The sequence below is a fragment of the Geotrypetes seraphini genome, chromosome 6, assembly GCF_902459505.1.
Source record: "Geotrypetes seraphini chromosome 6, aGeoSer1.1, whole genome shotgun sequence".
NCBI lineage: Eukaryota > Metazoa > Chordata > Amphibia > Gymnophiona > Dermophiidae > Geotrypetes > Geotrypetes seraphini.
In genome coordinates this window covers 179,994,144-180,019,513 of record NC_047089.1, presented here as the reverse complement: position 1 = coordinate 180,019,513, position 25,370 = coordinate 179,994,144, and the positions used below count along the sequence as shown (strand labels likewise).

At 45.2% G+C, this 25,370-nt stretch overlaps 1 protein-coding gene across 1 annotated transcript in view; it reads left to right on the top strand.

Moving 5' to 3' along the window:
* The window catches only part of SNRNP200 (small nuclear ribonucleoprotein U5 subunit 200), a 167,092-nt gene that overhangs the window by 14,036 nt on the left and 127,686 nt on the right, over positions 1-25,370 (top strand). The window contains exons 10-15 of the mRNA XM_033948563.1: positions 2,478-2,561; positions 13,039-13,212; positions 16,126-16,263; positions 21,623-21,778; positions 22,222-22,392; positions 24,407-24,600. Of these exons, the coding sequence (XP_033804454.1) occupies positions 2,478-2,561; positions 13,039-13,212; positions 16,126-16,263; positions 21,623-21,778; positions 22,222-22,392; positions 24,407-24,600 (917 nt within the window). The remainder of the gene's footprint in view (positions 1-2,477; positions 2,562-13,038; positions 13,213-16,125; positions 16,264-21,622; positions 21,779-22,221; positions 22,393-24,406; positions 24,601-25,370) is intronic.

The window sequence follows — 25,370 nt, the reverse complement described above, 5'->3', positions numbered from 1 at the left end:
GAACTTGGAGGAAACACCAGAATCGGGAATGTTATATAAAATGGAGGACAGGAGTCAAACAATATAAATTAGCAGTAACCGAACAAAAAAAAAACTATACTATGACAAACTAATCAGTCAGTCAAGGAACTCTTCAAAATGCCTCTTCAGGATTTTCAGTTCACTAATATTGAATAAAAAGGTTCTTGCTGATGCCTCATTAAAACCAGACGTGGATAGTTTAGCATTCTACTTCAAAAATAGATTAGGACAGTTAGGGAGAAGTATACACATACACTTTGAATTAGACACCTCAAATGATAATATAGGAAGTAGGGACTCCAGCCCCCCAAACCAACCATGATAGGAGGGATGCCCACTCCTTCCTGCCAGAACACCCTCCCCCAACCCGGTTACCGACCAACCATCCCTCAACCCACTGACCCCTTCCTCAACCGGCGATCTCCCTCAAGGAGAGACTATCATCATCCCCAACTCCCCCCTCCCCCCCCCAGTCATAGGGAGGTATATACCCTTCGGCTGATAGGCCCACAACTGGAAAATGTTGGGCCTTTTCCTTCCCAGTGCATTCTGGGATGCACCAGGGAGGAGCCTAATACCTTGATTTGGCTAGATGCCTAAGGCCCCTCCCATAGGAGGGGCCTTGGGCAACTGGATCAACTAGAGTCTTAGGCCTTCTTCCTAGTGCATTCTGGGATGTACTGGGAGAGGCCTAAGATTGATTGGCCAGACACCTAAAGCCTCTGTCATGGGTTCACAGTGTGGGAGTGGAGGCTATCTCACAAAGAGAAGCAAAGAATTCTTATAGGAGGCAGAATTAGGAGAAATTTGTAGTGCAGCTTCTATAGCAGTGTATTGCAAACTGTGTGCCTCCTGAGTTTTCAGGTGTGTCGCTTCACACTGGCAAGGAGGAGAGTCGTCCACATCGGCTGACTGCCTGCAGCGAGAGGCACATCCTGTAGGAAGTCATCTGGCACTTGATGACTCTCCTCCTGGCTGGCATCTCTCCTCCTCTCCCCACACCTCCCAGATCCCTCCACCAAAGTGGGTCACGGCCAGATGGACCTATTCGTATGTGCGGACGTCGATGCAATGATGTCACTCATGCGTGTGACGTATGTCGATGTCCGCACACTTCTGGGTGCCTTCCGACCAGGGCACTGGTTTAGTTTGCTGCCGGCCGGAAAGTTTGCGAGACTCTTTTCTAGAGTGAGCCCCTGAGAGACAGGTGATCTAAATGGCTGTTTTTAAAGATTCAAACAATCTTTTTTAGGAGGAGGGGGGCAGACAGATAGATAACCATTTTGAGGTTTGACAAAAAGTTCCTGTAGGAGGCAGAGTTAGGAGAAATTTGTAGTGCAGCTTCCAGAGTGAGCCCTGGACAGTAAGTCTGTCTTTAGAAGTAGGATATTTGAGCCTACCTAGGTACAAGCGATGCAAAAATAGAAGATTAGAAAAGATAATGTCCTGTAACGTATCTGTTTGGCCATGTTTCTCAGTTAAGACATGATGTTTGTAGCAGATTTGGGGCTATTCACTTCTAGAGTTTATTAATCGAGTAACCAATCCACTAGTTTTTTTAGCCAATTGTAATACAAAATGTTGTAACTTTACAGCTCCTCAAGGACACTGGAAATAATTGTGTTGTCCAGACTTCACTGAAATATTGTAGGGATTGGATATTTACAGGCTAGTTTAAAGGAAACACGTTAAACTGCCCCCACCCCCATCAGTTTAAAAGATCACAAGGGATACAACATTTTACTACACAGACAAAAGGTTTTAGTTCATATACTGTGTAAAACCAAGTTTGTCATGGATTGGATATGACATGACAGTACAAACTGGGAGAAATGATAGGTTGGGAGGACCAAGTGGTCTTTTTTCTTTCAGCGTTGACTTCTTCTGTTGTTCTTTGGCCTGCTTACCAGTGCCTCTGGTTAATATATCTGGGGAGTTGAGATTAGATGGGAAGCATGGTTACGTTATGCCATATATTTAAAATGGAACAAGCAATAGCAGTACAAAGAGGGACATATACTAAATTTATAAAAATATGGGGGCCATTGGCAAAATATTGTAGTGAATAGTCATCACTTCTTCTCGTCTCCTTTTCGTTTTCTTTTTTAGCACACTAAAGGGGGGAGGGAGTTGGAAATAATGTTACATATTATGTTATATTATGATATATAATATGTGTATATTTTTATTGAAAATATGATGAAGGGTGGGTGGTAGGGGGGTTATTGATTTTACTAGATGTTTATATGCCAGATATCAAAGTGCTATTCAGGAATAATTTGTTGTAATATATTATTTTGTGCACTTGTTGTTTAATTTGAAAACGAATAAAGAATAAAGAATTATTAAAAAAAAAAGATGGGAAGCATGGGCCAGGGTTTGCTGGTGGGTGGAGAGGCCAGGTATACTGGCAGGTTTTTATAAAGCATGTTTAAATATATGAATTTTGTTTATAGGAGGAACGTTCACGAAGGGAACGTGTTCGTCAGTCACGTGTGGATACTGACTTGGAGACTATGGAGCTTGACCAGGGAGGAGAGGTAAGGATATCTTTCTACAAGAAAATTAATTTCTGGAATCTAATTTACTAAGGGAACTAGATATGTCCCCTTATTCCAGCGGAAGATTAGTATGCGCTTCCAGAGGGCGTAATAGGGCAGAGTACGGTACTGAGGTTCAAGAAAGGATTGGACAATTTCCTGCTGGAAAAGGGAATAGAGGGGTATAGATAGAGGTCCTGGACCTGTTGGGCCGCCGCATGAGCGGACTGCTGGGCATGATGGACCTCAGGTCTGACCCAGCGGAGACATTGCTTATGTTCTTATCAAGGATCCCCTATTTTTTTTTTTTTTAAAGAATGTTTTGGTTATATCTTTATCCTTGATGCAAGGGATATGAAACCTGAATCTGACCTAGCACAAAAACTCAGGAACCAGTTGTTTAGACCTCTCTCACTTTCCCCACAAAGATAGGCCAATAGTCCCAAGTCAGTGCAGATGTAGTTAAATATCTTCTGAGACAGGAAGTTTGTCAGCTTTTTTTTTTTTTTTTAGTTTAAATCTTTTTACTAACGTAGAAAGCCAGCAGAATAATACAGTTGCACAATTGTCTAGTAAAAACCAAATACATGAATATCCAAATACAATTTTTGAATATGTATTTCCACTCTCCCAGCCAAACTCCACCCAGTGCGGGTCCCATGTTTGAATAATAAATACTACTGTCTCAAAGAACTGTGTTTTTAATACTTCCTGGTCCTAGGACCCGTCAATTAACCCTACCTGCTGAACCAACTGTCCCCTCAAATGCCCCTCTGTAACAAGGTGAACCAACCACCTGTATCATAAAAAGTCTATCTCACTGATACAAATTTCGAGTGTTTAAAAAAAAAAAATACCCAAACACTTCGAGATCTCCCCTTCTGAGAAATTACAGTGTGAGAACCAAACTACGAGCTCTAGGTGATAACGACACATTCCAAATGGATAAAAAATCATTTCTTAGCACAATGGGTCGCTGAGGCGTTTCTTTCTTTCTTACTTTATGTTTTTTATCTCTCTCCCTGCCCCCTTTTCTTTCTGTCTCTGTCCCCCCTGTGTGTCTCTGTCTTCCCTGGCCCCCTGTCTTACTGTCTCTCTCCCTGGCTGGCTGTCAGTCTTTCTTTGTTTCCGTATCTTCTCCCTTCGCAAGTGTGGGGCAGTTGTAGGCACGCAAGCGCACTCCTTCCGGCCACGGACATACGGAACACGCAGGTAGGAGTGCGCATGCGCCGCTTAGGGTTTTATTACGTAGTCATTAAGCCCGTTACATTAACGGGTGCTAGAATATATGTCTGTCTGTCTCCCTCCCGCTGACTCTCTCTCTCCCTAGCCCCCTTTCTCTGTCTATCTTTCTGTCCCTCTCCCTGCCCTGTGTCTTTCTTTCTTTCTGTCTCCCTCCCTCCCGCTGTCTGTCTGTCATTTTTCCCCATTTCCCTGTGCAGCAGCATTTCCATCCCACTTCCCTCCTATCCCCCCCTTTCCTGGTCAGAAGCAGCAGCGGTATTTCCCTTCCCCTCCAAGTCCCTGTATAGCAGTAGCAGCATTTTCCCCCACCCCCCCTTTCCCTTCTCTTACTGCGATCTGCTCTTCTCTTACCTGCTCCGTTCGGCCCCTCCCCCTTCTTTTACTGCCATTGTTTTGCTGATCTGGCCTGCTCCTGACCCTCCCACCGCCGACAAACCTCCGGGCTCCAGCCGCGTAGGCAGCACTTTAAACACGCTGCTTCGCGGTTTTCTACTGCCAATTTCCTCTCCCGCATCTGTCTCCGATGATGTCATCAGAGACGCGGCGGAGGAAATCGGCAGTAGAAGGGCGCGAAGCAGCGTGTTTAAAGTGCTACCTACGTGGCTGGAGCCCGGAGGTTTGTCGGCGGTTTATAGTGTTTATAGTGCTGCCTACGCCGCTGGAGCCGGGAGGTTTGTGGAGGGTCAACGGGCGGAGCGGGGCGGCTCTCCACCACTCGGTTTCTGCCACTTCCCCACAGGGCCGTGAATGTGGGGCAGTTGTAGTCGCGCATGCGCACTTCTTCAGGCCACAGACATACGGAACACGCAAGTGGAAGTGCGCATGCGCGGCTTAGGGTTTTATTAAAGAGATGATTTGTTGTTAGATAAAATGCACATCCAGGGGGGTTGGTTGGAATATAAGATTTTTTTTATTGATTATTTGTAAGGATGCTAATAGGGGGGAAGGGAGGTATTTTTGAGGATTGATAAATAAGTTTGAATGATTATACAGTGGTGCCTCACACAACGAACTTAATCCGTTCCAGGAGCAAGTTTGTTATGTGAAACGTTCGTTGTGTGAAACGCGTTTTCCCATAACAATACATGTAAAAAAAAATAATTCGTTCTGTAGCATAAAATATGCTAAGATGACATAAAAAAAGATAAATTTTTGGTTATTATTTTTATTTAGATACATCTAAAAACATAATTGTTTTTTAAAACAACACACATTTTTTAAATTTAAAGACAGACTAAGTAGAGTCTAATTTTACAGTGAGAGAGGGCAGAGTCTCAGCGGCAAAAACTGGGACTTAACTGTTCATTTTTTTTTTTTCTACCGTGTTTCCCCGATGATAAGGCAGGGCCATCAAATAAGACAGCCCCCCCTTTTTAGAAAAAAATGTAAAATAAGGCACCCCCCCGCAAATAAGCCACCCACCGATACCTGCGCTTACCCGAATCGGGTGGTACGGTGGGTGACTCCGTGTGGTCCCTGGCACCCCCGACACGATCGGGGCAAGAGGGAGCTCAAGCCCTCTTGCCCCCCCGACTCCCCGACACGATCGGGGCAAGAGGGAGCTCAAGCCCTCTTGCCCCCCCCCGACTCCCCGACACGATCGGGGCAAGAGGGAGCTCAAGCCCTCTTGCCCCCCCGACTCCCCGACACGATCGGGGCAAGAGGGAGCTCAAGCCCTCTTGCCCCCCGACTCCCCGACACGATCGGGGCAAAAGGGAGCCCAAGCCCTCTTGCCCCGCCGACTCCCCGACACGATCGGGGCAAAAGGGAGCTCAAGCCCTCTTGCCCCCCCGACTCCCCGACACGATCGGGGCAAAAGGGAGCCCAAGCCCTCTTGCCCCGCCGATTCCCCAACTCCCTGACAATATCAGGCCAGGAGGGAGCCCAAGTCCTCCTGGCCACGGCGACCCCCTAACCCTACCCTGCACTACATTACGGGCAGGAGGGATCCCAGGCCCTCCTGCCCTCGACGCAAACCCCCCCTCCCCCCAACGACCGCCACCCCCCAAGAACCTCCGACCGCCCCCCCAGCCGACCCGCGACCCCCCTGGCCGACCCCCACGACACCCCCAACCCCCTTCCCCGTACCTTTCTGTAGTTGGCCGGACAGACGGGAGCCAAACCCGCCTGTCCGGCAGGCAGCCATCGACGGAATGAGGCCGGATTGGCCCATCTGTCCCAAAGCTCCGCCTACTGGTGGGGCCTAAGGCGCCTGGGCCAATCAGAATAGGCCCGGGAGCCTTAGGTCCCTCCTGGGGGCAGGGCCTGAGGCACATGGTCGGGTTGGGCCCATGTGCCTCAGGCCCCGCCCCCAGGAGGGACCTAAGGCTCCCGGGCCTATTCTGATTGGCCCAGGCGCCTTAGGCCCCACCAGTAGGCGGAGCTTTGGGACGGATGGGCCAATCCGGCCTCATTCCGTCGTTGGCTGCCTGCCGGACAGGCGGGTTTGGCTCCCGTCTGTCCAGCCAACTACAGAAAGGTACGGGGAAGGGGGTTGGGGGTGTCGTGGGGGTCGGCCAGGGGGGTCGCGGGTCGGCTGGGGGGGCGGTCGGAGGTTCTTGGGGGGGGCGGTCGTTGGGGGGAGGGGGGGTTTGCGTCGAGGGCAGGAGGGCCTGGGATCCCTCCTGCCCGTAATGTAGTGCAGGGTGGGGTTAGGGGGTCGCCGTGGCCAGGAGGACTTGGGCTCCCTCCTGGCCCGATATTGTGTGGGGAGTTGGGGAATCGGCGGGGCAAGAGGGCTTGGGCTCCTTTTTGCCCCGATCGTGTCGGGGAGTCGGGGGGGGGGGGCAAGAGGGAACCAGGCGGAGAGAGGGCAGTTAAGCGCAGTGCCTGCGCGGAAGGATGCAGCTCGGGCGACTTCGTTGTGTGAAACGAAGTTCGTTGTACGGATCAAGACATAAAGTTCGTTGTGCGCAGCGTTCGCTGTGCGAGGCGTCCGTTATGCGAGGCACCACTGTATATGTGAAATTTATGTTTAAAATAGAAACATAGAAAGATGACGGCAGAAAAGGGCTATAGCCCATCAAGTCTGCCCACTCTACTGTCCCACCCCATTAAGTCAGAGTGCTGCTCGACCCACGTAGAGATCCCACGTGGCTGTCCCATTTATTCTTAAAGTCGAGCACGCTAGTGGCCTTGATCACTTGCACCGGTAGTTTGTTCCAGTGATCCACCACCCTTTCTGTAAAGAAATACTTCCTGGTGTCACCTCCAAATCTCCCCCCTCTGAGTTTGAGCGGGTGCCCCCTTGTGACTGAAGGTCCCTTAGGAAAGAATATGTCGTTTTCCACCTCGACACGACCTGTGACGTACTTAAATGTCTCAATCATGTCACCCCTCTCCCTGCGCTCCTCTAGAGAGTAGAGCTGCAACTTGCCCAGTCTTTCCTCGTATGAGAGACCCTTGAGTCCGGAGACCATCCTAGTGGCCATTCGCTGGACTGACTCAGCTCGAAGTACATCTTTACGGTAATGTGGCCTCCAGAATTGCACACAGTACTCCAGATGAGGTCTCACCATGGTTCTGTACAGTGGCATTATGACTTCAGGTTTACGGCTGACGAAGCTTCTATTGATACATCCCATCATCCGCCTTGCCTTGGATGAGGCCTTCTCTACTTGTTTGGCAGCCTTCATGTCTGCACTGATGATTACTCCCAAGTCCCGTTCTTCTGAGGTCGTAGCTAGTGTTTCTCCATTCAAGGTGTATGTTCTGCATGGATTTCTGCTGCCGAGATGCATCACCTTACACTTCTTTGCGTTGAAGCCCATCTGCCATGTTGAGGACCAGTTTTCCAACTTACATAGAAACATAGAAAGTGACGGCAGAAAAAGGCCGAGGCCCATCGAGTCTGCCCACACCGCTGACCCACCCCCCCTATTTAATCGCTCTCTGATGACCTTTCCCTCGTAGAGATCCAACATGAGCATCCCATCTGTTCTTAAAATCCGGCACGCTGCTGGCCTCGATTACCTGCACTGGGAGCTTATTCCAGCTGTCAACCACTCTTTCGGTGAAGAAGTATTTCCTGGTGTCGCCATGAAACTTCCTGCCCTTTATTTTCAGCGGGTGTCCTCTTGTGGCGGAGGGTCCTTTAAGAAGGAAAATATCATCTTCTCCCTCGATACGACCAGTGACATACTTAAACGTCTCAATCATGTCTCCTCTCTCCCTGCGTTCTTCGAGAGAGTATAGCTGCAATTCGTTCAGTCTTTCTTCGTATGATAGATCTTTAAGCCCCGAGACCATCCTGGTGGCCATCCGCTGTACCGACTCGACTCTCGGTACATCTTTACGGTAATGTGGCCTCCAGAATTGTACGCAGTACTCCAGATGAGGCCTCACCATGGTTCTGTACAAGGGCATTAGGACGTCGGGCTTCCGACTAACAAAGCTTCTCCGGATACAACCCAGCATTTGCCTAGCCCTGGATGAGGCCTTCTCCACTTGATTGGCCGTTTTCATGTCTTCACTGATGATCACCCCCAAATCCCGTTCTGCTGTAGTCCTTGCTAAGGTTTCACCATTTAATGTGTACGTTCTGCACGGATTATTGTTGCCCAGGTGCATGACCTTGCATTTGTTAGCGTTGAAGCTAAGCTGCCAGGTCGAGGACCAAAGTTCCAATAAAACCAGGTCTTGCGTCATGCTGTCGGACAGACTGCCGTTACCCACAATGTTACATAGTTTGGCATCATCTGCGAATAATGCTATTTTACCTTGAAGCCCTTGAGTCATATCTCTTACGAATATGTTGAAAAGGATCGGGCCCAAGACCGAGCCCTGCGGCACCCCACTGGTCACCTCCGACGTTTTAGAGATGGTACCATTAACCACCACCCTCTGAGTTCTTCCACTCAGCCAATCGTGGACCCATGCTGTAAGTGTTTCACCTAATCCCATCGATTTCATCTTGCCCAATAGCCTGCGGTGGGGGACGCTATCAAAGGCTTTGCTGAAGTCCAAGTACACGACGTCCAGGGATTCTCCCATATCTAGTTTCCTTGTTACCCAGTCAAAGAAACTGATGAGATTGGATTGACAGGACCTACCCTTGGTGAATCCATGTTGGTGGGGATCGCGTAGTTCCTCCTCGTCTAGTATCATGTCTAATTTGCGTTTGATGAGTGTTTCCATGAGTTTACTCACTACCGATGTGAGACTCACCGGTCTGTAATTCGCAGCCTCTGTCCTACAACCCTTTTTGTGCAGAGGAACGACGTTAGCTGTTTTCCAGTCCAAGGGCACTATTCCCGTGCTCAGGGACAGATTGAAGAGTATTGATAACGGCTCCGCTAGGACGTCCCTGAGCTCACTGAGCACCCTGGGATGTAGATTGTCCGGCCCCATTGCTTTGTTCACCTTGAGTCTTGATAATTCGTCGTAGACGTCTCCGGAAGTAAACTCAAAATCCCGAAATGGGTCTTCTGAACTTTGCTTTGCCTGCAACTGTGGACCTGACCCCGGTGCCTCGCAGGTGAAAACAGAGCAAAAATATTCATTTAGTAGTTCGGCTTTGTCTGAATCTGATTCTACATATTTCCCATCTGATTTCCTAAGGCGCACTATCCCATCAGCGTTTCTTTTTCTGTCACTAATATACCTGAAGAAGGATTTGTCGCCCTTCTTGATGTTCCTTGATAGGTTTACCTCAGCTTGATGCTTGGCCTCTCTGACTGCCGCTTTCACCGCTGCAGATTTGGCCATGTATTCCAATTTAGCCTCCCTTGTCTCTGAATGTTTGTAAGAAATGAATGCTGATTTCTTTTCTTTACAGAGATCTGAGATCTCTGCGGTGAACCATGGGGTCTATTGTTTCTTCGCCGTTTGCTTGCTGATTTGATGTATCGGTTCGTTGCTACATGTAGGGTAGATTTCAAGGTTGACCACATATCCTCCACATTATTGGCCACAGCTTGGATTTGTAGTGTGTGATGGACGAAATCTCCCATGCGTTTGAAGTCAGCGCCTCGAAAGTTGAGTACTCTGGTTGCCGTGCTTGATCTAGTGAAATCTTTCTTGAGGTTGAACCATATCATGTTGTGGTCACTGGAGGCTAACTTATCGCCTACCGAGACCTCCGATACGCTTTCTCCGTTGGTGAGTACCAGGTCCAATATCGCCTGTGCCCTAGTGGGCTCTGATACCAGTTGTTTGAGTTGTGCTCCTTTAATGGTGGATAATAGCCTTCTGCTGGCGCTGGTTGTCGCTGTGAGCGTGTTCCAATCTGCATCTGGCATGTTGAAGTCCCCTAGCAGTACAGTGTCCCCCCTTAAAGTTATATTCTCTATGTCATGGATTAATTCTATGTCTTTGTTTTCCAGCTGTCTTGGTGGTCTATAAATTACACCAAGATATAGACACTTTTCTTTGCCTCTGGCTAGGTTTACCCAGAGGGATTCTCCGGAGTACTTGACCTCCGTGATTCTCGTAGTTTTAATGTCCTCCCTAGTGTATAGTGCTACCCCTCCTCCTAACTTGCCCTCTCTGTCTCGACGAAGTAAGTTGTAACCCAGTATAGCCATATCCCACCTATGAGAGTCCGTGAACCAACTTTCGGAAATCGCCACCACATCTAGGTCAGCATTTATTATCTCGGTCTCCAGTTCCAGGATTTTATTGCCTAAACTGTGTGCATTGACATATATAGCTCTCCATGCCTTGTGATTGCTAGGACCCTGTGGGGAGTTTCCCGTCCGAGTTATTTTGCCCCCTAATGAATTGTTTGCAATGTGAGCATTTATTGCGGACTCAGAATTATTTGTAATGTGAGTAAATACCTCGGACTTGGTATTGTTAGTATTATTAGCAAAGTGAGCACTTACCTCAGACTCAGACTTGATCAGATCCTGCGCCATACCATCCGTGAGATCGCTTTCACCTACTATATTACACAGTTTGGCGGCGTCGGCAAACAGCGCTACTTTTCCCTGAAGCCCTTGGGTCAAGTCCTTTATGAATATGTTAAAAATGGATGGTCCCAGGACTGAGCCCTGCGGCACTCCACTAGTCACCTCCGATGTCTTAGAGAGGGTGCCATTGACCACCACCCTCTGAAGTCTTCCACTCAGCCAATCATTGACCCATGCCGTTAGTTTCTCACCTAACCCCATGTATAGTATATTTCTGAAACTATGATAAAATTTATAGATATTTTAAAAACAAGGATTAGGTTGGGTGGGGGGCGGGTATTCATTTGTATGAATCTTGTAAAATTTTTAAGTGATGTCTAAAGTGTAAATGTTTAATCTATATATATAAAATCGGAGGTATGTATGTGTGTATGTGCCGCGATCACGCAAAAACGGCTTGACAGATTTGAACGAAACTTGGTATGCAGATCCCTCACTACCTGGGGTGATATGTTCTGGGAGTCTCGCGGCCCACCTGCACACGTGGGCGGAGCTACAAACATAAAATCAGATTTCACCCATTCATGTCAATGGAAAATATGTAAAAAGCTGCCATTCTCACAGTAATTCAAAAACGGCTTGACCGATTTGAACGAAACTTGGTATGCAGATCCCTCACTACCTGGGGTGATATGTTCTGGGGGTCTCGCGGCCCACCTGCACACGTGGGCGGAGCTACAAACATAAAATCAGCTTTCACCCATTCATGTCAATGGAAAAAATGTAAAAAGCTGCCATTCTCACAGTAATTCAAAAACGGCTTGACCGATTTGAACGAAACTTGGTATGCAGATCCCTCACTACCTGGGGTGATATGTTCTGGGGGTCTCGCGGCCCACAACTCTTTGTTGCTTGCTCAAGGGTGGGTTCACCCAATATTTTATATATTCTTGCTCCTGGAGGTGAAACTAAAAATGTTGTTTATAATCAAGTTTTGCTTTAGTTGTATTGTATTCATTTTGTCAAATATTTCACATTATAATTTGAATATATGTGTGTGTGTGTATATATGTATGTTCCAGTATAACTCTTCAATGTTTTCGGGCTCGCAGAGATGAATACCGACACTCCCGATGCCGTTTAAGTCTAAGTTCAGCCCCATAGAGAGGGACATTCCTTTGGGACATGCGGAGGGTAGGGGGTTGGGACATGGGGGTGGGGCATATGGGACATGTGGGGGGGGGTAATGTGGGGGGTGGAACATGTGGGACATAGGGGGGTGGGACATGTAGGGGGTTGGACATTTTGGGATAAATAAATATCCGGGCAACGCCGGGTAATCAGCTAGTTAATTATATTTTCACTTATTGAAAGTGTTTTCAAAAATGAATAAAGATTATTTAAAAAAAAAAAAAGAAGATAACTTTCTTGGTGATTATCCCCTCCTTCCTAATTAGTTGTGGACCTACCCTACCTTGCAGTACAAAAATTCAAAATGGTCTAAAAACAAGCCCATTGGGAAAAGTGGAATAGAGAAGTGTTATATATAAGAACATAAGAAGTTGCCTCCACTGGGGCAGACCAGAGGTCCATCGTGCCCAGCGGTCCACTTCCGCGGCGGCCCATCAGGTCCACGACCTGTGAAGTGGTTTCTGACTATTCCTGTAACCTACCTCCACTTCTATCTGTACCCCTCAATCCCCTTTTCAGGAACCCATCTAGACCCTCCTTGAACCCCTTCTTGGTATTTACTGTATATACTCAAATATTAAACGAGGTAACCTTTCTCCCCCCTCAATAAAAGTGGGGAAAAAGGTTCACTCAAATATAAACCGGTGGGGGGGGGATTCAATTGCCTTGCTTTGCTCCCAGCCCTCCTTCCCTTCCTGTCCAACCTCCGATGTCCACTGTAGGCTTCCCTTAAGCCCTGGTGGTCCAGTGGTGAGCTGGGACAGGCGCGGTTCTTCATGCATCCTGTTCAGCCAACTGTTAACCACTCCGCCTCCCTCCCAGACCTGTTGCAGGCCTCCCAAGGGCCTGATTAAGCCAGGACAGGAGCAATCTTACCACTTCCTGTCCCAGCCAACTGAAATTTTGGCAGGTGGGGGGAGAGAGAATTTCTTAGTGCCATGATGACCCAGCACCAAGAATTTGATGTGGGGACTTTGCATTTCTGAAAAAAGGGGTAGTATGTGCAGCCATCTCTTGTTTGCATTGTGCAGCATATCAACAGGTTTCTCAGAGTTTGAAGGCTGTAAATGTCTCTTTGTTTTATCCTGTCTTACTTTTTCTCAAGCCCTGGATTTGCACTAAGAATTTGCACTGGATTTGCACTGTCGATGACTGTGATTTACTTCAATTTTGTATCTTTTTGTTTCTAGGCTTTGGCTCCACGGCAGGTACTGGATCTTGAGGATTTAGTATTTACACAAGGAAGCCACTTCATGGCTAACAAACGTTGCCAGCTGCCTGATGGTTCCTTCCGTCGCCAACGCAAAGGATATGAGGAAGTGCATGTTCCTGCTCTGAAACCCAAGCCCTTCTCTGGTGATGAGGTATGTAATTTACTACAGCAACTTCTTTTCTCCCTGCCTCTTTTTCTTGTGTGTGATAAAGCTGACATCAGTGGAGCCGTTCTAGAATTGATTACTGCAATTCATTTTGTTTGGATCTATCCAAGAACTTGATTTCAGGATCCAATTATTACAAAAGATTACAACAAAGATTCTAGATTACAAATCTAAATTTGATAATATTAAATCCTTTATTAAAAAGTTTGCGTTGGCTTCCTGTTGCTGCCAGGATCAAATTTAAATCTTAGTTTATAAGATATGTCCTATAGGCCTGTTTTACAAAGTCTTGCTAGCGGCTGCAGCGCAGTAACGGCTCCGAAGCCCTTAGAGATTTAAAGGGCTTCAGGGCTGTTGCCGCAGCTGCTAGCGTGGCTTTGGAAAACAGGCTCTATGCATTTCATCTCACTAATTTCTTTAAGGACAGGCCACTGCTGTTGAAGATAGATTCATAGAAATAAACTTGCTGTTCCTTTACCATCTTATTTGAAATTAAGTTGTCTTGTAAGAAGCTATTATCTTTTACATCCATTCTATTTTTGAGTTCTCTGTCTGTAGAACTCTGATTAGAACATAATTATCTGAAGTTCTGAAAAGAACTGAAAGTTTAGCTCTTTCAGAAATGCTGTAATTCTTGATATATAAAGTAGATTGCTATATGAACTGCTCCTGGCCAAATCTAAAGGCCTCTGCTCCATCCTCATCCTTGATCTGTCCACAGTTTTTGACATGATAAATTACCTACTCATTGATATATTCTCGCTTGAATTTCAGGGCTCTGTTATCGCATGGTTTTCTTCTATCTTTCCCATCACACCTTTAGTATATGCTGTGGTGGATCCTCCTCCACCGCCATCCCACTGTTGGTTGGTGTAGCTCAGGGCTCTGTCCTGGGACCACTTCTTTTTTCCATCTACATTTCTTCCCTTGCTACTCTAATCTCCTCCCTTGACTTTCAGTATCACCTCTATGCCAACGACTCGCAGATCTCACTCTCTCTACACCTGAAATCTTGACCTGGGTCTCAACCTGCTTGTCTGACCTAGCTAACTGGATGACTTGCTGCCATCTAAAATTAAATATGGCCAAGGCTAAACTTATCTTTCCACCTAAACCTGTCTCTCTTCTTCCCCTGTTCTCTATTTCTGTGAGCAACACCCTCAACTTCCTTGTCTCGTCAGCTCACAACCTAAGGGGTAATCTTTGACTTCTCTCTCCTCCTCTTCACACATCCAACAAACTGCTAAAACCTGTCATGTCTTTCTCTGCAATATTACTAAAATCAGACCCTTCCTTTCTAAGCACACTGCCAAGACCCTCAACCATACTCTTCATTACCTCTCGCATAGACTATTGCAACCTGCTTCTCACTGGCCTTCCGCTAAACCATCTCTCTCCCCTTCAATCTGTTCTGAAATCTGCCGCACGCCTCATATTTTGCCAGTGTCGCTATTTCCACGTTACCCCTCTCCGCAAGTCACTTCATTGGCTCCCTATCTTTGCCACATACAGTTCAAACTCCTCTTACTGACCTACAAGTGTATTCACTCTGCAGCTCCTCAGTATATCTCCTCTCTCATTCTTTTCCCCCGGGCACTCTACTCATTGGATAAGTCTCTTATCTGTACCATTCTCCTCTATGGCCAACTTCAGACATCGTCCCTTCTACTTTGCTGCACCGTATGCCCAGAACAAATGCCTGACTCAGTACATTGAGCTTTGTCTCTGGCAGTATTCAAATCCAGACTCGAAGCCCACTTCTTTGAAGATGCTTTTAATTCCAAACCCAACCCACCTTCTAAGCACCAATATCTGTCTTAGGATGATAAAAAAAATTTTTGATAGTGTATCATTTAGATTATTAGTACAATCCTCCATTTTATCTGTTCTGAATTATTGTAATATAATATATGTGGGATCACATAAAAAGCTTCAAAAGAGATCGAGACTTATCCAGAACACGGCGGTCCGTTTGATTTTTGGTCTGAAAAAAAAAATATGACCATGTTATGCCATCTTATCGATAGATGCACTGGCTGCCTTTTGAGGCTAGAGTATTGTTTAAATTCGGTTGTATCTGTTTTAAAATGTTGTTTGGTATGGCGCCTATTTATGTGTCCTCATGCTTTGAATGATATAAACCCAATAGGATTACTTGAGGGCAATATTGTCCATTCGACTATCAAGTCTTGCCATTACAAGAGATTTTTTGATAAGTTGCTCTGTTTTCAGGCAGGTAAAATGAACTTATGGTTAAGTACTATTATTTCTCAGGCTCATTCATATATGTCCTTTAGGAAACTGCTAAAAACTGATTTGTTTGCTAAATTTGTAAACTGAAGTTTTAGAATTTTGATTGATAAATGGTATATTGTTCACATAGTTTGCTTATTTTAGCTGATTTTAATGTATTTTTAGCAAATTGTATTTTATCTATTGTTTTTTAAATTGTATTTTACTCACCGATTGTATAATTATTTTACTGTATGTGAACCGCCTAGAACTATGTGGTGTGGCGGTATATAAAAATGAAATTGTTATTATTATTTATTCTGTTATTCCCTCACCTGAGCACTGTGTATTGATGCACCTTCTTGTCCAGTTTGTCTGTCTTGACTAGATTGTAAACTTTATTGAGCAGGGACTGTCTCTTCTATGTTATGATGTATGTCTAGTAGCACTATAGAAATGATTAGTGGTAGTAGCAGTTATTAGATTTTTTTTTTTTCTATTCTAATTGTTTGTAATTATTGCTAGAATTATTTGTTTTATTTTGTAAACCTTCCTGATCTATTGGTTGTGACAATATATACAATTTTATGTTTCGGTTTCTTTCATTCCTTCATGCAAGCTATGGCAATATAAAAATTTTTTATTATGTTCAATTTCTCTTTTCAGCAAATGATTCCCATTGAAAAACTGCCAAAGTACTCTCAAGCTGGATTTGAGGGATTCAAAACATTAAACCGAATCCAGAGCAAGCTTTACCGTGCTGCACTGGAGACAAATGAAAATTTACTACTTTGTGCTCCCACGGTAAGATACCTCCTTTCTCATGCTTCTGCAGCTCCAGACTTTCCTTTCTTCCACTAAATCCCTGTATTCTTCTCCCAGGCTACAGCTACTGTAACACCCCCCTTTTAACCAACCTTACCCTTTCCCTTTTTTAACGCTGTCTGCCAATAATTACCAATAATTGGAAAAATTACAAAAATCTTAAATACACATTCTGGTGGAATTCGTTATGCCATATTTTTAAGATGGAAAGAGCAATAGCGTTACAAAAAGGGAATTATAATAACTTTGCAAAGATTTGGGGGCCATTGGAAAAGTATTGTGATGAATAGGCATCAACTCTTTTCCTTTTCTTTTCTTTTTTAGATTTATCTAGCACACTCAAGGGGGGAGGGGGGATTTGGGGTGAAAGTTAAAAAGCTATGTTTATAATATATTGCATAATATAGTATAATGTTTTCTGGTTGAGAATTTGATGAAGGGTGGGTGGGTGGGGATTTTTATACTATTAGATTTTATGTGTTAGATATTACAGTGCTATATTGGAATTAATTTATGATACATTTTTGTGCACTTGTTTGAGTTAAAAATGAATAAAGTTATTATAAAAAAAAAAAAATCAAAGCATGTATTAAATTTAGTCCAATAAAAAGGTATAATTAAAAAAAACCCAAAAAACCCAAACACTGTCTGCCACATCTTATCCTAATATATCCCTCTCACCTACATCCTAAACAATCAGGCTTACAGTTCTATCCATATATATTTTGGGGTTGTAAAATGCAAATATATTGTTTTGACTTGTTTTTTTCACTACGTAATTGTAATAGCCCCAGCAAACTTTGTTGGTAACTCCTCCTTCTTTGTTATATAGTTGTACTGTTTCCTGCTTTGCACCAGTTTTACTTATTCATTAAATTCAACAAAATACCTCCCACTACTCTATCATTCTCAAAACCCAATTGCACCCCCCCCTTACCTCGAGTGCTAATAGCCTTGGTAAATAAGTGTTCTAGTGCAATGTGTCTAGTGGTCCTGAACGCTAGGGTTTTGTATCTGAACAAGCAAGTTGCTTGCAGAAAACTGTCAATCCATATTTTCAACTCCACCTCCTTCCCAGGCAACTGCTCCTGCCTCCTCAGTTTGTTCTCTGCATGCAAGTTGCTCAGAAGTATTTTTGATCTGCTCTGCAGTTTGATTATTTTCAGGTATTTGTTCTCAATGTTCTTTGGAGGCTCAGTGCCTGGAGGGTTCCCACTTGATGGGATTTCTACCTGGGAGAAGATGCAGACTCGCATGGCGGAAGTCTGCTGCTAGTAGTTTCAGGCCTTGGGGACACCTAGTGAGCTGGCCTACTTTTATATTTTTGAGCTCAGGGACCGTCCTCTGCGTAGCTGCTCACATCCTTGATTTAGTCAGGAGCTTGGGCACAGGCTGTTTGGCTCCTTCCCGGCTTGGCTGGGACTAACAGTGGGCCAGCAGCATGGTACTCCACTCTATCACGGTGCGGTTTTATGGGGGTTGAGGTTCAGTCCGACCTCGGTTCGACTAATAGCCTGAAGACCAGGTTCGTTCAGCAAATCTGTGAGGCAGATTTCTTCTCCATTGATTCCAGCTGAAATCATATGCTGAAGCAGGCAGGCACCACATATCACAGTGAGTCTATGGGGAAAATCAGGGTGGTAGGGGGAGCCTCCAAAGTTGATTTTGAGGGTTTCTGACCCCAGAGCCTAGGTCCCACTCCTCTAAGGGAGCCTAGGTCCCTTTCCCTGTGATTTTTTCCTTCTGGGAGGTCTCTATGGGTCGTTTATGTCGTGATTTTTCTGACGGTGGCCATCGGGGATTTTAAACTATCTTTTTTTTTTCTCTCTCTCTCTCTCTATCCTCCGTCTGCTTCAAAATCCCTTGATTTTTGTTCAAAATAAATTGGGATGGACTCCTCTTCCAGAGCAATGCAGACTGAAGCTCCAGAAGCAGATTTCAGAGCTGCTTTAGAGACCGGCTCCAATGACATGGCATTATCTGGGGTCAATGGTGGTGATCATTGAGGGGGTTCCTTGGGCCAGTGTTCACTTGAGACCTCTCCAAGACTTGCTACAAAGAGCAGCCTGCAATGGTGGCTGAGGTCAGCTGGCCTTCCAGGGGCATGCCTCTTCACATCTCCTGAGAGATATTAATAACCCATGCCAGCCTTTATGATTGGGGGAGTCACTGCAATGGACACCCAGTCCAAGGGCATAGGACTCCAGCTCAGCAACAGTGGTCCACAAATTGCCTGGAACGGAGCCATTTGCCTAGTACTTCAGGCACTAGAGAAGTCTCTAGAAGGCAAGGCAGTCAGTCTTCTCAGACAATGCAACACGGTAGCATATGACAACAGGCAAGGAGGCACCAGACGCACCCTGTGGTGCCTAGAACCTCAACTCCTCTTCCGGTGGGCAGAGGCTTATTTGCAGGCCCTCTCGGCTGCATATGTAGCAGAAACAAAATGTACAGGCTGACTTTCTCAGTCAGCAGACTTTCAACCCAAGGGAATGGTCACTTTCTCCACAGGCATTCAACGCCATTGTTAAGTGTTGGAGGCCGAAAATACAAGCTTAGAAGTGAGGGATTTGTACACATTATTTCAACCTTTGCTGGAGAACAAGCTCTTGTATGTGTTTCCTCTCGTGGCCCATGCTCGGTTGAATCATTCACAGGATTATGATCCATCCAAGTTTGGTAGTCCTAGTGGTGCCCAATTGGCCTCACAGACCATGGTATGTGGCCCTAGTCCATCTCCAGAGGGATAAAGGCCTCAGAATTACATCTAAGTAGATTTTCTCACTCGGGGAACAGTTCCTACTTTAGGCTTACGGCATGGCTCTTGATTGGGCAGCCCTAACAAGCAATAGTTATTTGGACATGGTGGTTACCATGTTGTTCGGAGCTAAGAAGCTGTCCACAATGACAGCCTATGCTAAAGCCTGGAAGTCCTTTCAGCGCTGGTGTGCAGTGAAGGATGTAGAGCCATGGCAAGCTCCGATTTTGGTGGTCCTGGATTTCTTCAGGAAGGACTTCAAGAAGGGGCTCTCGGTAGCTTCTATGAAAGTGCAGCTAGCAGGCCCTTCCTGTTTACAAGCTCGGAGGTAAAGAAGCTCCTTGCCCTCTCATCCAAATGTCACCCAGTTCATTAAAGGAACCCTGCGGTTGCACCCTCCAGTGTATTCCCCTTTCTGGAACATTAACATAGTGTTGCTAAGTCTCAGTATTGCTCAATATGAGCCCTTATGGGAGTCTTCCCTTTTGGATCTTACAGTCAAGACATTGTTCCTGGTGGCTATTACGTTGGCGAGATGATTTTCTGAGTTATAAGTTCTTTCCTGCAGGGAGATGTTCCTTAGAATCATGGAAGCAGGGCTCTCCTTATACATGGTTCCGTCTTTCTTACTGAAAGTAGTCTTGACTTTCCATACCAATCAGGAAGTCTTTCTGCTCTATGGGGGTCTAAGAAAAAGGATGAAGTGTTGCATTTGCTGGATGTCAAGAGTGCTTCTTCAGTATCTCGAAGTTACCAAAGAGTTTCACTTTTTGGATCACCCTTTTTGTTCTGACCAGTCATGCCAAGAAAGGGAAACGTGAGTCTCGATTTCCAGATGGATTAAAATGACCATTTTCTCCACATATGTGGGCTGTGGTAAACAGCCACCGATCATGTTGAAAGCACACTTCACTAAAGGGGTTTCTGCCTCTTGGGTGGAGAATAGAGCTGTCTCATCTGAGGATTTGTAGAGCAGCTACATGGTCTACCCTTCATACCTTTACCAGGTTCCATAGGGTGGATGTAGCAGACATCGCTTTTGGGTCTTCCAATTTGAAGAAGGCTTAGTGGGCCCACCCTAGACTCTGGGGACTGCTTTGATATGTCCATAGCGTTCAGAACCACTAGACATATTTCACTAGAAAGAAAGATTAGGGTCTTACCTCGGTAATCTTTCTTGTAGATGTGTCTAGTAGTCCTGAAGCCCTGCCGTATATGTGGGCTTTGCCTGCCTTCTGCCTTAGGATCAGTCTGGATTTGAAGAATTTTCTATCTCTCAGAGCAGCTGAGAGGAAAAAAAAAAGAAGAGAAAAGATAATGCATAGGAAAATCCTCATATCCTTACAGTCTTAAGTCTGCTTGATAGCAGGTCATGCAAGTAGCTACAAGCTTTGTACATAATTAGTGCTGATTGCACAAGTTTGTTATAATGTTATTTACTATGTTTGTTACAGAGCAGAACAAAATTGTAACATCAAGAAATGTTCCATGTTTTCCTCCTTTCTGTTATGTCTTTTATTACAGTGCTACTTGATTGCTTTTGTACAGCAGATAGGCATGGGCAGCATAACAGAGCAGGAGAATATTGACCTCCTTTTTTTTAACCTGTTCTAGTGAAAGGGTTTTTTGCTTGTTTATTTTAATGGGGTAAAGTAGGTACAGTGCTCCCCCGCGAATTCGCAGTACCGGTCATTCACGGTATTTCCGACCGTGAATGACGGGGCAGGAGAGGGCAGCTGGAGCACTGGCGAGTGAAGGAAATCACTCGCAGTATGCTCCGACCGCCTCTTCCTGTACTAAAGTTGGGCCTCACCAATCAGGAGCTGCATGTCAAAGCTGATTGGTGAGGCCCGGCTTTAGTACAGGAAGAGGTGGTCGGAGCATACCACGAGTTATTTCCTTCACTCGCCAGCACTCCGGCTGCCCTCCCCTGTCTCCCCTGCTAAAAACCATATTCGCGGTTTTTCAACATTCGCAGGGGTTCCTGGAACGGAGTCTCCGCGAATATCGGGGGGAGTACTGTATTCCTTATGGTCTGCCAAACCATTCCAGGTGAACTGGTTTGCTAACATCACCACCCTATATAAAATCCCTTGCAGGCTCCACTCTCCCAAGCATTCTGAGAGAAGGTGAACATAGGTGCTTGGAATTTAGGGATTGTTGAGTTTAGTAGTTTGTACATATGGGCAACCTGATTTGGCCGTATGCTATTTAACTGCCATCGTTTTCTGTTTTAAGACCCATTTTCTCCCCAACATAAACCTAATCTAGACTTTCTCCAGTTTCCATTATTCTGCTTCGAGTAAGAACTGAATGCTGCCTTTCCTTTTCCCATGAAAGAATGTTAATTAGTTCAACTGAACTTCACTTCTGTGTTGTAGAAACTTTAATTGCACCCACTCCTTATCTTTTCATTATAACTGTGCACCCTTTTATCCATCTGAAAAGAAGTTCTGAAACTTTACCCCCCCTATTTGATTTCATATTACTAGGATCCCCTTATTAAACTTTTCTCTACAGAGTTGGAAATAGAATCATTTGTCTCATGTTGGTCTATTAAATGGATCTTGCTTATTGCAGGGTGCTGGAAAAACAAATGTGGCTCTGATGTGCATGTTGCGTGAGATTGGTAAACACATAAACACTGATGGAACCATCAATGTTGATGAATTTAAAATTATCTACATTGCACCCATGAGGTCTCTTGTACAGGAGATGGTGGGCAGCTTTGGGAAGGTGAGTAAGGTGGTGAAAGTATGAATTAATAAATAAATAATAAAAATAACCTTAGTTCTGGTGATCTAGTGAGGATCTCTAATGCAGAAGAGATATTGGCTAGCATTTAGAAGATGATGAATGGGATGGTGCTTTTCTCTGATGAGGGACTTCAGAGATAGGAAAAGTGTTAAAACAGCTTTAGGAAATAAATAATTTTAAAAAAAAATTAAAAACAGCTTTTGGGAGATGAGTGAGAAGGTAAAATTTCCCTTTGAGATTTCCTTGTGTTTGTGTTAACATGAAGGTTTTTTGTTTTTCCTGCAATTTTTAGATAGGAAGTTTGTGAGTTAGCCTGTCATCTATTTAATTAATAAGATCATATTGCATTCTGATCAGTAGTCATGGTCTGAAAGGAGATATGGAAAGATTTTTGCTTTGACCTTGCCCTCCTCCGTTAACAGCGTTTAGCATCTTATGGTATCACGGTAGCAGAGTTAACAGGTGATCACCAGCTGTGTAAAGAGGAAATCAATGCAACGCAGATCATTGTCTGTACCCCGGAGAAATGGGACATCATCACAAGGAAGGGCGGTGAACGCACTTACACCCAACTGGTGCGCCTTCTTATTTTGGTAAGCTTTAATGGGCTTTGAAAGCTGCTTTTTGATGTGCCAACTACCTTCAGGTTCTATGCTGCCACAATGATGTGGGTGAAGGGATAGGAGGCAAAAATGAGGGAAAGTGCAAGGGATGAGGAAGGGGAAGAAGCTGTTGGGTACAATTTATAAGGCAAAGTGGAATGGGAAGAGTTATGGATGGTAGTGTGGTTTGTTTTTTTGTGTTTTGGGGTTTTTTTTTGGTGGGGGGGTCACTGAATCCTCTTGTCTCCATCGGGGCCACCAAACTGCTCTTGGTTTTGTTTTTGTGAGGTTCTGTGTTAGTGTTATTGAGCCCCTTTTGTTTTTTGGCATATTTACTGACTTCCCTGTTGCAAATGTCTTTGCACATCACTGGCAACCTCAGTTTCTTTAAGCTGAACAGATGGTGTGCTGCAAGAAGTAGCTATCTCAGTTATTGATTGAATCCTTAAAACTTTGCAATGCCTTTAATGATTGATAATGTTAGAATTCTAATATTTCCAAACTGATGGTTTGCTTTCGTAATAGATTATTATCAGACTGAATTTACAGTGATGATAACATTTTATAGTCCCTACTTTGAAAATATATGGGATATCATTGTAACGGGAAAGCCTGTTTATTGAAATGGTGAAAAAGGTCCTATTATCCTCAGAGAATTTACATATGTGCACATGAAAAAAAATTATTACAGAAAGCTTGAAGTATAGAAGTAAGATAAAATGTCCAAGAGAGGTGTCTTATCTCTTTTTATAGCACAGAGTATGTTGGGTTATTATAACTAATCTGACTTCATTTAAAATAGATATCTTTATTTACAGTACAGTACAGTGGAACCTTGGTTTACGAGCATAATTCGTTCCAGAAGTATGCTCGTAAACCAAATTGCTCGTATATCAAAGCGAGTTTCCCCATAGGAAGTAAGGGAAACTCGCTTTGATTCGTTCCACCTCCTGCCCCCTCCCCACCCCCCCTGACGCTACCGGCGCTGCTCCATCCTCTCCCCCTTGAGGCCACCGACGCTGCTCTATACCCACCCCCGCGATCTGGCATCCCCCCTGCGAACTGGCATCCTCCCCCCCGCTCGCGTCACCCCCCTCCCCTGCGATCCTACATCCACCTCCCCCCCCCCCCCCGAGCACCGCAGCGACATCACTTACCCCGATTGGGCACCAGCACCAATGCACAGGAGGTGCTAGTGCCCGAAGATCCTCCCTCTTCTGGCCTGGGCTGGGCTGGGCGGTGCGACGGAGATCCTCCCTCTTCCCTGTGCTGGGCTGGACAGGGCTTTGAGCATTTGCGCATGCTCAAAGCCTTCTGGTCTCGCTCTCTCTGAGATTTTGAATCTGAGAATCTCGGAGAAAGCGAGACCAGAAGGCTTTGAGCATGCGCAAATGCTCAAAGCGCAGTCCAGCCCAGCACAGGGAAGAGGGAGGATCTCCGTCGCACCGCCCAGCCCAGCCCAGGCCAGAAGAGGGAGGATCTCCGGGCACCGGCACCTCCTGTGCATTGGTGCTGGTGCTGGTGCCCAATCGGGGTAAGCGATGTCGTTGCAGTGCTCGGGGAGGGATGTAGGATTGAGGGGCGGGGGGTGGCGCTCATAAACCGAGTCAAACTCGGTTTCCGAGGCACCGATTTTGTGAATTTTTTGCTCGTCTTGCAAAACATTCGCAAACCAGTGCACTCATAAACCGAGGTTTGACTATATATACTTTGCTAAAATTAACTCTGTTGAATGAGAGAGACCTGGCTTCCTAACCCTTCTGGCAGTGAGCTGTAAAGAGGGTCCCTGACTATGAACTGTACAGAGGATCCCTGATTATAAGGCTGTTGATAATTTTGCTAAGACAGACAGATTGGTGGCATCTAAGATATCTGAAAAATTAGCCACCTCTCTCATTGAGAAGGATCCCTTTCTTATTCTGAATGTCTGTCTCCTCATCCATGGGTTTATTGCTGGGGTAAATAACTGTTAAAATTGCTAAGTCCTTAATTTCTTTTTCTTCAGGATGAGATTCACTTGTTGCATGATGATCGTGGCCCTGTACTTGAGTCTTTGGTAGCCCGTGCAATCCGTAACATTGAGATGACCCAGGAGGATGTGAGGCTGGTTGGCCTGAGTGCCACACTACCAAACTATGAGGATGTGGCCACCTTTCTAAGGGTAGACCCAGTCAAGGGCTTATTCTACTTTGATAACAGGTACTAACAGAGTGACTGTAAAAACAATGTTTGAGGAAACTATGGAAGTGAATTCTGCCCTTTTTGAGCAAGTACATATGCTAATTTGTAATGCAAAATAGATTGGCGGAAGAGGACTGTAAGACTAATCTAACACATCTCATTTGTCTTTCTGTTGCAATACAATAAATCCCACTTGATCACTTGCTCTTGAATTCTACTAATGAAAGTGTTAAATATATCTACCACTCTATCTGCAAATCTTCACAGCTCTATGGAGTTGTGTAGATTCACACACATGTAAATTGGAAGAGCAAATATGCTATAATTTTTTCCTTGTCATCATCAGCAGATTAATCCAGAGATAAATGGATTCTAACAGTCCACCAGCAGGTGGACATAGAGAACACAAAGGCTGAGCTCTGTCATATACGAGTATAGGATGGAAAGCTCACTGATAAGCTAGTATTCTTTGTCTCCAGCACGTGGATGGATGTCTCTTCCAGCTCCTGGTTTCATTTTAGGCTCAGCTCTTGTTTTATTTGTTAATTCACTGAGCTTGGGGGTGTAGGATTTCTTTTGGGGTTCCTACTCGGGCTGTCCCTGATGGTGCCAGGTCCCTGCCCACCAACCTCCGCTGTCCTCCTCAAAGCTGCTTGTCTCATTCCTTACTTTGTAAAAAAAATGATCAATAAAAACCCCTTGGAATGCAGCTTTCGTTGGCTAAAGGCCTCTGGAATTCACACAGGGGACAGACAGAGTGAACAATTCTTTTGAGTCTAGTCATGTGA